We start from the raw sequence: 13,608 nt of genomic DNA, 5'->3' as shown, positions 1-13,608 counted from the left end.
GACAGGTGGGTGGGGGTGTTGGAGGCCAGACAGAAGTAAAGGAGCAAAACCCACAAACGCCTTCAACAGTAGACTGTCTGAAAACGCACTCATCGCAACATGCTTTTTGTTAGGCTAAAATGTGTCCAGTCCAGCTCCGTGTCCAGTTGCGCTCCCTGTGAGCCTTGACCTTTGACCTTTGTAGCTGTCGCTCAAAACCTGATGTCCCAACTGTCACAAACCTCACTTTACTGGCCCCCTTCCTTTTAACCCTCTACACGTCAGACTTCAGACACAACACGGACAGCTGTGTTCTGCAGAAGTTCTCTGATGACTCTGCGATCGTCGGACTGATCACCGATGATGACGATGCAGAGTACAGAGGACTCACTCAGAACTTTGTGGACTGGTGCCAGCGGAACCACCTCCTGATCAATGCAGGGAAAACGAAGGAGATGGTGGTGGATCTCCGCAGACAGCAGCCTGCTGTCATCCCACCGATGCACATCCAGGGAAGGGACATTGAGAGAGTGGACTCTTACAAGTACCTGGGTGTCCATCTGAACAAAAAACTGGACTGGACTCATAACACGGATGCACTGTACAGGAAGGGTCAGAGCAGACTCTACCTGCTGAGGAGACTGCGGTCTTTTGGAGTGAAGGGGCCACTCCTGAAGACCTTCTATGACTCTGTGGTGGCATCAGCCATCCTGTACGGTGTGGTCTGCTGGGGCAGCAGCATCACAGCGAGGGACAGGAAGAGACTGGACAGGATCATCAGAAAGTCCAGCTCTGTCCTGGGCTGCACTCTGGACACGGTGCAGGAGGTGGGTGAGAGAAGGGTCCTGGCTAAACTGACATCCATCATGGACCAGGTCTCTCACCCACTGGAGGACTCACTGTCTGCTCTGGAGAGCAGCTTCAGTAGCAGACTGATCCACCCTCGCTGTGTGAAGGAGAGATATCGTAGATCCTTCCTACCTGCTGCTGTCAGACTGTACAATCAGAACTGTTGACCACATCCCACCACAGTCACTCACCCACTGCATCAGTGGTTTATATAGCAACCTGCTCTGCACAATATTTGTGTAAATCTGTGAACAATCATGTATATTGTTACCGGTACAAATCTTATACCCATTACTGTGCAATAACCCTGCAATGACCTCATGCTCACTCGAACTGTACTGTACTGCTTTGTACTGTGCCAACACAAACTGTTCTGTACCTGTATTCTTGCTCATCTGTACTGCTGTTGTGAGAGGTAATTTCCCCACTGCGGGACTATTAAAGGTTTTCTTATTCTTATTCTTTAAATCTTGAGACAAAAAGCAGCCAAAGCCCCTGTTATGATTGTGTGAACCCCCTCCTCACACACACACACACACACACACACACACACACACACACACACACACACACACACACACACACACACACACACACACACACACACACACACACCACCTCAGCGAGCCCTATCTCCTGCACTGACAGTAGCCACACTTTCCACCCGTGTGATGGATAGCGCTGTTGCTGAGGATGGATGACTCAGCCTGTAGCCGGAGCTCAGTGTTCTTGAAATGAGACGCCGGTCAATCTGTCTATATAAAGATGGTTATAAATCTCATCTGGCACCAAACAGAAGGCAGCAGAAGGATGCAGACGATATTAGGCTGCGCAGGGATTCACAGTCACATGCGTGTGCTGCTCTGTGAACAACCCAGACGCACCACTGTGTAATAGGAATGCTTGTACTGTAGGATACTAAAGCATTAGGTCTGACACATAGAGGTCAGTTAAGTCAGTAAAAGCAACTCCGACCTGCCAATGAGCATCATAAATACCTGGTGTATTCTATGACGCTGTTGTGCTTCATTCAAGACGTCAGCATTTAGAGACTTAATGAATCAACCCCATAAAGGAGATTTTTAGCCTTCAACGGTTACTCAGAGCATCATCATGGTGGTTGATCTCAACTTTCTTTGGACCTAAAACCTTTATTCTTTGGCTTCCTGTGAACTCTAAGCTGCTAACGTGGCTAGCGCTAACTAATTAAACACCATGGAGCTTGTCTTCCTGTGTTTTGCAGAGGCTGCAGGAGAAATGTTTAAAATTCAGAAGAATTAGAAAATGTCTGCTTTTGAGTTCAGACAAAGCCACCTCTTGTAATCTGCAAATGTGCAGGAGAGTGAGCCCCTCTAGCTGCATGCACATCCCTGCTCAACAGCTGGAGAACATCTGGCTGCTATTTGTGAAATGGTTATTTTGTATTTAGAGCTATTATTTAATTCAGATGTCTTTGCGATCCCCTGTGGATGAATCGCGGTCCAGATGTGCTTCCGTGCGCTGCAGCTCCACACAATTACAGTACTGTACCAGCACGGCCTGACGGGCTTGTTAATTGTCTGGTACCCACAAGTGAGCAAACACTGACCAGGCTCGCATCCAAAATCATTTATTTCAATCGGTGCGTTCTCCCGGCACCACTGTTGTGCAAATATTAGCAATAGGTTGATTGCAATGAACAGCTGGTGGAGATCATTTTTTAGTCATGTGCCATTAACCAACATGGATCAAATCTGAGACAGGTGTTAAACAATCCAACGGAGGTTAGAAGCATCCTTGGACATGCTTCATTAGACTGCACAACCAGCACGTTATAAATAGAGCATTTTATTGTGACGTCGGCAAGGACAAGGTTTGCTGGTTTTGATGAGGCTTTAAGGAAACATCTGTGAGACCTCACCTCAAGCAGCTGCACAGTCTGGGAGCGTGATAAAAAAAAAAAAACAGCATCCGAGTTCACCTAAGCTGAACCCTGGTATGAACTGGTTTGAGCATGGACTGATTCTGATGATGAGTCACTCTACTGCCCAGTGAGTCCAGCCTCTCGGACCAGCAGGCCGCTCCATAAATTCTCCCCGTTGATGACAGATGACATTTTCATGGCAACTTTAGGAGGAGGCGATGAGAAGTCCGTTCAGCCCCTCGACTCCAAATGTCAGCATTTGCATAAATCATTTATCGCTGCATCAGATGATCCATTGGCCCTGCGTCCCCTGCCAATGCTTCTCGTCTTTATGGACAAGCAATTTGCACTAATCATGCAAAGTGTTTTACAGGAAAACACCACCTCCATAGGTGGTGGAGGAGCAATGAGTTGCTCCACATGTGTTTTGCAAATACATAAAACATGCATTTTTGACTTTCTGCAAAACCATTATCATTCATATCACTTCTTTCACTCATACATTGATCCTCTAGCAATAAATAAAAAGCTAATTCTGAAAGCTATACAGCCACAAAACTCCAAAAATGGTATTATTATTTAATTTAAACACTTTTAAATTTAAAGGCATAATGTGAATGAAAAAGCGCAATGTTTAACTTTGCTGGGGTCCAAAAATGCATATACTGTATTAGATACTATAGCTTAGAGAAGTAGGCTATGAATTCAGGATGGTTGACGTGAAACGACAACATTCAGGTCATGGTCTCACTTTTCCAAGCAAAGGGGGAGAACTTGAGATGTGGGATTGTTATCTGCGATAACGAGGCATGAGACTAATCTGATCATCAGCTTTGTGGTGCCGCTCGTTCTTCTTTTTATTACTCGTCTCCTCATCATTCCTGCGTTAGCCTTCTGGCAGGAGAACAGAAGGAGACGGGTGTCTGATGTTCAGTTACAGGCACAAAGATGATAGAGGGGACTTAGCACCACAACAGATGTTGTGGATTTCACCTGTGAAGGGTTTTAAGAGTGTAGCACTCACTCTGTGTAATGCAATAGTAAAAGAGTTATTTAGTATCTTTAAATTTAAACTTGTGGAGTGGACTGCATACAGTATTAAAACAGCTGTTTGAGACTTGAATTATACAATTGTCACCCTTCGCCTTTCTTTTTATGACATATTCTTTCATCTTGTTTATGAGAACCTCCTGTTTATTTTTAGATCCCTCTTGGCTGGAATATGAACCTGGTTGCTGAACTCCATTGAGCTCACTCATGGTTTACTGCTGGCCGCCCCCTAATGACAGGGTGTGTAGTAGAAGGGTAGGATGGGCGATGATGCATCTGAGTCAGGACCACAAGGTCACCCGTGTGTGTGTGCGTGTGTGTATATATGTGTGTGTGTGTGTGTGTGTGCGTGCGTGTGTGTGTGTGTGTATGTGTGTGTGTGTGTGTGTGTGTGTGTGTGTGTGTGTGTGCGTGCGTGCGTGCGTGCATGCATGCGTGTGTGTGGTGGTGATGTGTTAGAACATGTACGTGTCCCTGTATGTTGTCAGAATTAAACTGTTGTCGTCTGGTGGTGCTTTTGACCTAGAATAGAACAGTGAACCCTCTTTAAATGATTATAAAAGGGTTTGGACTGGACCGTTTAGTAGGTATTAAGTAACCAAATCACTCCTTAGAATGGAGTCCAGTTTGTCCCAGGCAGCGGATCCAACAGCGTGTATGAAAACTCTTGTGTATTTTACTCGCTAGGTTTTTTTATGTTTTCTCTTCATGTGGTCATTTCCTCAAAGCAAGCGTTTTTTAAAGAACGGCTGAACGTAATGGGGCGGACTGAGCGCTGGCGTAGAAGCAGAGATGGGAGTTCTTGCAGTGTGGCACAAACACAGCTGCTGCTGCGGCTTCAGTGGGACGTGGCTCAGAGCAACGCAGCAGGTGCCTCATGGGTAGCAACATGTGGGCTACAGCTCACGTTCACTCAGTAAATTCAGTCAGAATGCCTTCGAGGTTTGTCCACAGGGCCGTGCACAGAGGGGTGCCCCCGGGTGGCACCGGCCCACATCTGGGCCGCTCCACACAACCACCGGGAGATCACTGCCGTGTCTGAAATAATGGCATCCCAGCGACCAACCTTCAATAACCTGATGCATACGTGATGACATGGCACCTTAAGAAACGCTTCAATCCACGAGTTCGTCCCTGAATGTACTGGAGGCAGGAGAGCATCTGCATGTCAGCAAACGCACCGTTACAAAACGAGTGTTTTGTGACCGCTGCAGTTTCGCCAGCGGTGCCCCATGCGGTGGACTCACCTTACACAACGTAACAACACACTCCAGTCACACACAGTGCATTGTTCTCGTCATTAGCATTTTGCCGACTTCTGACTTCACCACGCGCTGCAGAACCAGCGGTGAATAACCATTCAATTACGACAATTCGGTTTTGAACGGCTTTATTTTAGCTGATGCTGATTCTTTAATATAGACCTGGAACAACAGCACACTGACATTTCAGGCCAGCTTTCTTCTTAAAAATTAAAATGATCCTTAAGATACAAAATAAAGAGAATGTAAAAATGATACTGGTTCCACAGTTGCAGCTCAGCAGCTGTTCATTTCTCCCATGATGGTGAGTGCGTCTGAAAACGAACCCGAGCACAACGGGGAGAGTCTCTGTTGTCCCGGGTGGAAGTGACAGATACACGTTACCATGGTGATAGCAAGGCAGGGTTATGAGTAGTAGAATAAATTAATGCCTTCTGTTGGACTGTGACTGTTGATTCCACGTCCAAAGCCAAGCTAGAGAAACAACACAACGCTGACCAAGCCACGGGTCTGTATGAACTTGATCTGCTTGTGATGCACTGTAATCATCGCTTCTAAAAGTTCAGTTCAGTTTTTTCCTAAAGCTGCTGTAACTGGATACCTGCCAATGTTTAGGTCTTTTTAGTGTGAATCAAAACAGGTACAAATCTCATATTCACTTCGCATAAATCTATGAATATTATATGTTTTTCCCCTCGTCACTTGAGGGCTGATGAAGTTTCAGCAAAAACAGTGTGACTGTTTATCTGCAGAAATTTAAATTGCTGATCACAGGGAACAAAACAACAGTAGAAATGGGTGAGAAACGTAAATGGTCCTGGGAACAGATGGGTCAGCGTTATCATTATCATTTAAACCCTCATTTCATAGATAAGTACTGTGTGTGGTACGGGCACAACCACATAGAGACATGTTGGAAGGTGATAGTGAGTCTTTATCCTGTACACAAACTTTTATGTTGTCGGTAGTTTCTTTCATTTGACAGACATAAATTTAAAATAAATACAATGAGTCACAGAATGCATCAGTGGCTGAGCTTTGCACTAACATGCTTGTCAGAGTGTTACTGTTTTAGTGACTTTAGTCATGTCTGCGGTTCATCTTCCAACAAAGTGCTGAAAAACAAACAGCCTGATTTTATGTATCTTGCCCTTTGCTGTGCTCCCATCTAATGCTGTTGTTTGTGTTTTGTATTTTCCAGAGCAGGTGACAAAAAGGAAGCACCAGATTTCTCCAAAATCAGTCATATGATAATTAGGTCTTTATTTTATTTTAAATCCGCGTTTGAGAGACGCTTCTAATGAAAGCGTCGGTAAAAAAACGCTAAATCCTTGACCTGAACCCATGTACAGTATAAACTGTGTTGTAAAGATCAACTGAAGGATTGCCTGCGTCCTATTATAACAGTACACTGGCAAATCACAACTGGCAGGCTGACAACCACAACATCTGTCCTTGAACGCACCACCATTTGAATCTTTGAAAAGTTGTTTTAAGGTTGGATCTCCTTAGTTAAAAATGATGACACCAATGTATCTTAGGGTCATTCAGTGATCAGGTATTGAACATTTCCAGAGGAAATGAACAGAAGCGACAACATCCACATGATGGGAGGCCTCACACTGTTGCTGTAGGCTCATGGGAAAGTCAGAAATGAAACAGGCAGAGGAGGGCGAACATGCTTGGCCTGTGCTCTTGTGCCAGTGATTCAGGACATGGTGTCATTTTGGCTAAAAATGCATTGGTTAATCCCGCCATTCAAATACTCACAGCAATACTCACTTTTCTGTGCTCATGGCACTCAATCGCTTGCATCTTGACTAAATACCATACAACACAGGTAGGAGGTTAGATGGTATGACGCCATTCGGGCTGGTTGAATATAAATGCTGCTACAGTACTATGACAGGCCTTGGGGCAGTGAACAGACATGGTTTTATGCTCTGCTTTGGTTGGCTTGTTTACACCCGAGCCAGAAAGCCTGTCGGCACTCGCTTAGCCCCCTGCGGAGACCTTATTTCAGCTCTGTGTGTTTAAGCAGGCTTTCCTTTTTCCTGCAGGGACAGTAAGGATCAGCAACATTGAATTACTTGTTTTTGTTTGTTTTTTGTTTTTTCTATGGGAGGCCAGTTTTGGAGCGAGAGGAGATAAGATGAGTAAGGCGAGAGGCCTCTAATGGCTTGTTTGCAGCCTAAGAGGCCCTTTGTGTATCGTTCCATCCTCCATTGTGGGGCTAAATGAGCAGTTTAAGTGGAGGCCGGCCTCTGCGTCGTGGACTTGCGCCTTATTGCTGAGTAAGCGACTGCGTGGCGTTGACATCCGTGGGGAGTTCAAGTGCAAGTTCAATGTGTATTTGCGTGCGTCGTAACGCAGGAGGAGGCCACACGCTTAGAATGCAGCCATTGTTTCTGCAGGAGGACGAGGAGCCCGACCTGTTCTCTTTTTTATTAGAACCAGATGATTATGTGGACGTACTGTAAAGACACAAAGCTGTTCACTCATTATTACCCAAAGATGAGCATCTGCACAAGTGTGGGTACTCAAAAGCCACGAGAGGAGGTTTGTAGGGAACCGAAAAGCTTTTGGAAAGCTCTCCCAAGAGCTAAAGATCGGGTTGTACAAACAATGGTGACCAAATCTGTGGCTCAGTAAGTACAGCAGCTTGAGGTTGAACCATGAGATAACTATATTTATTCTTCAGCCTTGACGATGGAGCGATTCAGAATTTACAATGAGGGTGCAGACGTTCTCTCCCGAGTGTCCGCTCCATCCTTTCCTCTGCTGCGTAATAGAGTTCACATCAGCACAAGAGAGTACACACACCATATTAACCTTGACATTGCTTGACATTCATCGCATCACAAAAGATATCATCGTCCGATTGTGCGATGTAGGCAGTTTTGATTGTTGATATGTACACTGTCAGCAGCTGGCGAGTGTCACGTTATACCTTGGAAGGCTGCACCTTGCTGTGAATTTGCTTAAAGGCAATGATGTGGTACCAAAGAGTAAAAAAAATATAAATATTTGATCAGCTGAGACACAGAAGGACAAAGTCAATGACTCTTAGAAATGAAAATGTTGGGGCGCATGGATAATAAAATGAAGCAAGTTGTGAAGAAAGAGCCATGACAAAACAAACCTCTTAACAACAATTTAACTTTGAATCAAAGCCCAGGAAAACTAAATATCATATCCTCTCTTTAATTTCAATCAACAAAGCTAATTAAATAATCTATAGTTATTGCTGCTCGCAGCAATGCTTCAGAAAATAATCAAAAAAACTAAGCATGAACACAAAAGCATAATCTTAATTGACTGGTTGGGATGAACCCCTGACTGAACAATGTTGGGTGATCCAGTGCCTTTGTTCATATCAACCGCAGACTCCACGGTCCTAGCCGGCATGTCCCAGTCACTGTGGCGAAGGTGCCTGTGATTTCACCAGTGGGGGAGCTTCTTGAGTTCAAACTGTTGGCTTTAAACCATGCTGCCATAGTTCCAGTTGCAGAGAGTGATGTCGGAAGCCATCGCGTCACAGGATCCGCTCGAGTCCGCGAACACCAGTTTCTTTCTGAAAGGTATGGATCTAATGATTGCGAGGGCTGATGGCAGCGACTGTGTTTTACAATTTGTCGGAATTTCTATGGATGGTTTTGCTTCCACAATGCATTTGGGGTCCGGGTGGGAGGGGGTGCGTGCGAGGAAGCTGTTTGCAGATTTTTGAAGCTGTTTGTAATAAATGTGCCAGGAGAATCCCTTTTTGAGTCCCTCCTCCTGAAGATAGGTTCCCTTCTTTTAAACCACCCTGAAGACCTGCTTCACCCACACATGTCATGACATGTCTTTGGTCCATTTAACCCACACTGTCATCCAACCAGCTCATTGGACTCCTTCCTCGGTATGGCCATACATGCATGCATCACTTCCTTTCTTCTAGCATCTATTTATATGTCTAACTAAGTCCCCGCACCTTAATGGTACGTGAACTATTATTTAAATCAAGTTTGCTTCCAAAAACATGTCTGCCCTTTTCCTTATTTTGTTGCCTTAGTGTAAACAAGGGGGCATTTCCCAAGATTTCCCAGCTCTGTCCTCTAGTAGTCCATCCGGAGGTAGCTAGGTGTGGAGTAGTTGAACATGAGGAAGTCCAACTTGTAAAGCTGGTAGAGTTGGATTTGCTGATGACTGCTGATATTGCTAAAGAACTGGGCCGTCATAACATCTGTGGTGCGGGTGGACTTGGCGTAACTCGGGAAGCGGAGGGAGTCACCGATGCCCACCAGACGCAGCACATAGTTCGCGTCCTCCTCCAGTGTCTCGTACTTTCCCACTAGATCGTAATGGATGTGACACGGGTGGCAGAGCTGGTAGACGGTCTGCCAGTGCTCATTTAGCGGGCCATCGCGCTGCGTGGCCGGGTCCACCAGGTACTCAGCAAATTCCTTGAACTTGACGTCGGCGCCGTTCAGCAGGGCGTCCTGTGTGGCGTTCTTGCGGTAGCGCCGGACAATGCGAGTCCCAAAGCGCTTGTGGAAGGACGAGTTGTACTTGAGGGTAAACTTGTTACGATATGCGGAGACCAGCCTCTCAAAGGGCTCGCGTACGAAGAGGAACTTGAGGTAGTTCTTGAGGCGGTGGTTGATCTCAGCAATGCTGTATTGATTCAGTGTCTTCAGGTTGGAAGGTATGTGGGCTTCGTTGGAAGGGATTTCCATTGGGTCACTAAAGAAGAGGGGCACAGTGAAAATGAGGAAGTAGCTTAAATAAACATGTTATCTACTTACATCGCCAGTACGCAGGGCTCACCTGTATTTTCCTCGGCCTGTTAGAACCATCATGACACGCTTCCAGTTGGTGCACGCCACTTTGGGAACGTAGCAGTAGATGAGCTCGTGGTCCTCGTCCACCACAAGGTGTTTCAGGTCTCCGGGTGTCAGGACTCGCCTTTTATGGCTAGACGCACTATAAACTCTACAAGAGTCCACTACCTGATCTCTCCTGGCTTGGTGGAGGACAGCCATTCCCGATAACTCCGGCTGTTTGGAGAAAAGCAAGGAAGACAGAAAAGGTAAATGAAGAAATTTACATAAAGAGCACATGTTGATTTTTAACAACAGATTGCTTCTTCGTTTATATTCAGCACAGAACATTGCGATGACAAGTGTGGAGATGAAAAAAAGGAAGGACAGCTGGTAAATGACACAAAGTCAAATTCCCAGGGGCGAGACGGAAAGAAGGCACGCATTCGTATCATCTTGAATCCAAGTTCAGTGTCAGGAACTGAGCAGGAATGAAGAGATGTAGGAGCCACATGCAGAGCACGAGAGATAGGAATTGAAATAAAGAAGGCTTTAATGGCGTCAGTTTCAAAATACAGCAGGTCAAAGGGCGGTCAGGCGGGCAGCGGTCAAAACGAGTAGAGCCAGCACAGGCAGAGGTGCCGACAGGGAATGGGCAAAAAGGATCAGTCAGGAAACAAGAACAGGTACCGAGTCATGCACTAGCTCATAAACTAACAAAACGCTGGAAAGTGGTGAAAAAACACAACAATCTGGCAGAGGAGCGAGGTGAGTACTGGAGACTATACTGTACAGCAGAATAAATGACTAATTGATTGCAGCTGGTGAATCATGTGACTGGACATGTCAAGCAGGAACTAAACAAAACAGAGCAAAACAGGAAGTAGCAACAAAATAAAACAGAAAGTGGCATGAAACAGATCCAGTATGAAAAGTGTGGTGGAAAGTATGAAAAAAGAAAAAATGTCTAAATGGGCATAAATGAACTGTAATGTAAAAAAAGTAATATAAATCCTCATTGGTAAAGACTTTTACTTCATAGAACTGAACCAAGACTGACTAGAAGACAGATTATTATTCTCCCCCTTTATTACCCATACTCATCTCTTTACTGTTAATCTTTCTCTCTATCCGAGTTGCTCCACAGACTATGATGGAGACAATGCTGCGGTTATAAAGCACAATAATGCTATCAGAGAATATTACAGATATTGAGTGCTCAATATGCACAGATTCAGCGAGCTATCACTCATCTGAAGCTGTATTTTACGTCCACAGTGATGCTCATGATGAAGCGAGCCTGGGCAGGAGGGAAGGAGAGGGGTGGAGGAGTGCGTGAGGGAGAAGTTAGAAGGCCACTTTTAGAGCTCTGCATCGGAGGGGCTGGAATGTTATTTTACGCCTACTGATTATTTTTCCTTCAGGCCTGAACGTTCCCCTTCAGCGCACTGTTACGTTCTCGCTTGCAGAGTCTAAATTGATTGTACTGTGTAGCGTCTGCATCTTTAGCGCTTCTTCTCAGTGCACCATTGATCAGGGCTGAGAAGTTCGCCGACATAAAGTGCTGAAATAACTCACCACCAAGCGTGACACACGAAGGGCAGTTCGAGCAAAGAGGGTTGTGCGTCTGACTTACAGTATCTAGCAAATAACTCAGGAAGTACCGAAGGACGCATCTGCTACAGACAAAGCTGTCATTTTGCACCACTTTGATTTCTTTTCCGCTTGGAGATGTAAAGTGATTAAATGAAATGCTGCCATTAACAGGGGTAAAAGAGAATCTTGTCATCTTCCGGCCTGGCTCACTTCTCTGCTCCGCGCTGTTTTGTGTGCAGGAGTAGATGGTAGGGGCGATTTGTATGAAAGGATGCTGTGATAGGGGTCACTGACCTCTGACTATGTCAACTTGTTCCCATGGCATTTAAAGCCATTAGCCATATTCCTCCTCCTCCTCTAGGAGTGCACTAGTGGGTCAGCATCAGATAGGGCTGAAGCCACAGCTATGAAAGGTGAAAACAGCTCTACTTAATATGGTCAATATGCTTTGATCTCTTCAGAACAGACAAGGTCCCAGAAGATCAGACCTTTAGCTCAGCAGTTTCCCTGTGCAGCTGCATTGCCTGTAGACCATATTGTGACAGTTAGGCCTGACAGAGGTGCTCTTGTCTCGTTTTTGTTTTCTTGTTTTACTTACTTTTACTTGTTTCACTCTTGTCATTACTCAACTTCCTGTTTCCTGTTCTGGTCTAATCATGGTCTATTTCTCACACTGGTTTGTACATTGATCTTTCTGGTGTAACTTTGTTGGTTGGTTTGCTGCCATTTCCTTGTTTTGCCATGTTTTTTGCCATGTGCAAGATTTCCTCCTGTAAGTGCAGTAATGTTTTTTGTTTTGAACTATTTCCACCTGCTGTGCAGTGAGTTTGTTTGTATTTGGTAGTTGTGATTTTATACTTTTCCTTCAATAAATAAATCTGTGCATTCAGGTCCTACCAAGTTAGTTACTGTAGTTTGTTGGCGAGTATCAGTCTGTCAGTTACAGACAGTAACACACAAGGATTTATATCCCAACCTAATCCTGCCATAAAAAAATCTTTATCAACACATACTGTATGCACACATTCATCTCTTGAGCCCATTGTGCATTCACAAACGACGCTCTTCCCCCGTTGCTGCCCATTTATTGTTGAAATGTGTGAGAAAGGACGACGGGAGAACGCTGCAAGTGCATTTTCAAGTTCCAAGTTTTCATTTCTTTTGTTGTATCGTTCCTCCGTCTGTTTGAAACGTGATCCGAGAAACACTGCATGGAGTGAAATCATCGCAGTAGGGGTAATTATTACCTTCCTGTAGGTACGTTGATGGTTAGAAAAAAGGATGAAAGGAACAGAGGAGGAGTTCAGTTCCTATGTACACAAGTGAAATCCATCTGGATTACTAAATGAACACTATGCAAACAACACGATCCCCTCTTAGACATAGCTGTACAATTCCGGACAGCTTTGTGTAGCTTTGGATGTCTTTGCCTTGTGTTAATTTCTCATTTTAAACTTAGCTTGTTTGGACTGTTCTTGTCAGGCATTGTGTTAGCTGGGTTAGTTACAGAATTATTTGAGCATAAAGCAAGTACCGCAGCCTCCCTGTTCCCTACGCCATGAGGTAATGTATGCGTACACACTGCACAGATGTGTCCACCACAACATATAAAAATCACAAGGGTTGCTGCTTTTAGTATTTAAACTTAAGCTTGCCTGGAGCTATGCGAAAAAAAGATAAATACTGAATATACTGCACCATCCATAATTAATATTTGTAAGCAAGTGCTGCGACAGAATGTAATAAGATTACATTCAAATCTGTCTGCCCACCTCATCTTCTTTGTTGCTGTGAATTCATCTAAATGAAGATGCTCTGTTCTAAAAAGTTACAATGGACGCATAGGTGTTAAGAACCCCAGAGTCTGTCTGTCTAACCCTGTGTCCTACAGACCAGTATTCATGCAGCAGGCAGGAATAAAGCTGCCAGTGTATGAAACACACACACACACACCTGATGTCAGATGACTCCGTGCAGAAGGCAAGAAGCTGAGGCCCAGCTATAAAAACGCAGCTATGCTGAGTTTATGACTGGACTCATCCTTTCTACAGAGGTCGCACCTTAGTGTCCCGTAGTGTCATTTATGGACACGATGGCCCAGCAGAGGGAGTTCAGGCATCATCTGCTGAACACCTCCAGAGGAAATGTTTCTCTACATTTATTCATT

General features: G+C 44.9%; 1 protein-coding gene across 2 annotated transcripts in view; it reads right to left on the bottom strand.

The window, feature by feature from the left end:
* Positions 1–5,154: 5,154 nt before the first annotated feature.
* chst11 (carbohydrate (chondroitin 4) sulfotransferase 11) overlaps positions 5,155–13,608 on the bottom strand; it is a 46,398-nt gene continuing 37,944 nt past the window's right edge. For both annotated transcript variants that reach the window (XM_029162032.2, XM_029162033.2), the window contains exons 3-4: positions 9,853–10,082; positions 5,155–9,768 (exon numbers count right to left, since the gene is read on the bottom strand). In XM_029162032.2, coding sequence (XP_029017865.1) covers positions 9,141–9,768; positions 9,853–10,082 — 858 coding nt within the window. In that variant the 3' untranslated portion in view covers positions 5,155–9,140. The remainder of the gene's footprint in view (positions 9,769–9,852; positions 10,083–13,608) is intronic.

The sequence above is a fragment of the Betta splendens genome, chromosome 9 (genome assembly GCF_900634795.4).
Source record: "Betta splendens chromosome 9, fBetSpl5.4, whole genome shotgun sequence".
NCBI classification, from domain to species: Eukaryota; Metazoa; Chordata; class Actinopteri; order Anabantiformes; family Osphronemidae; genus Betta; species Betta splendens.
This window is presented reverse-complemented; position numbering and strand designations above follow the sequence as displayed.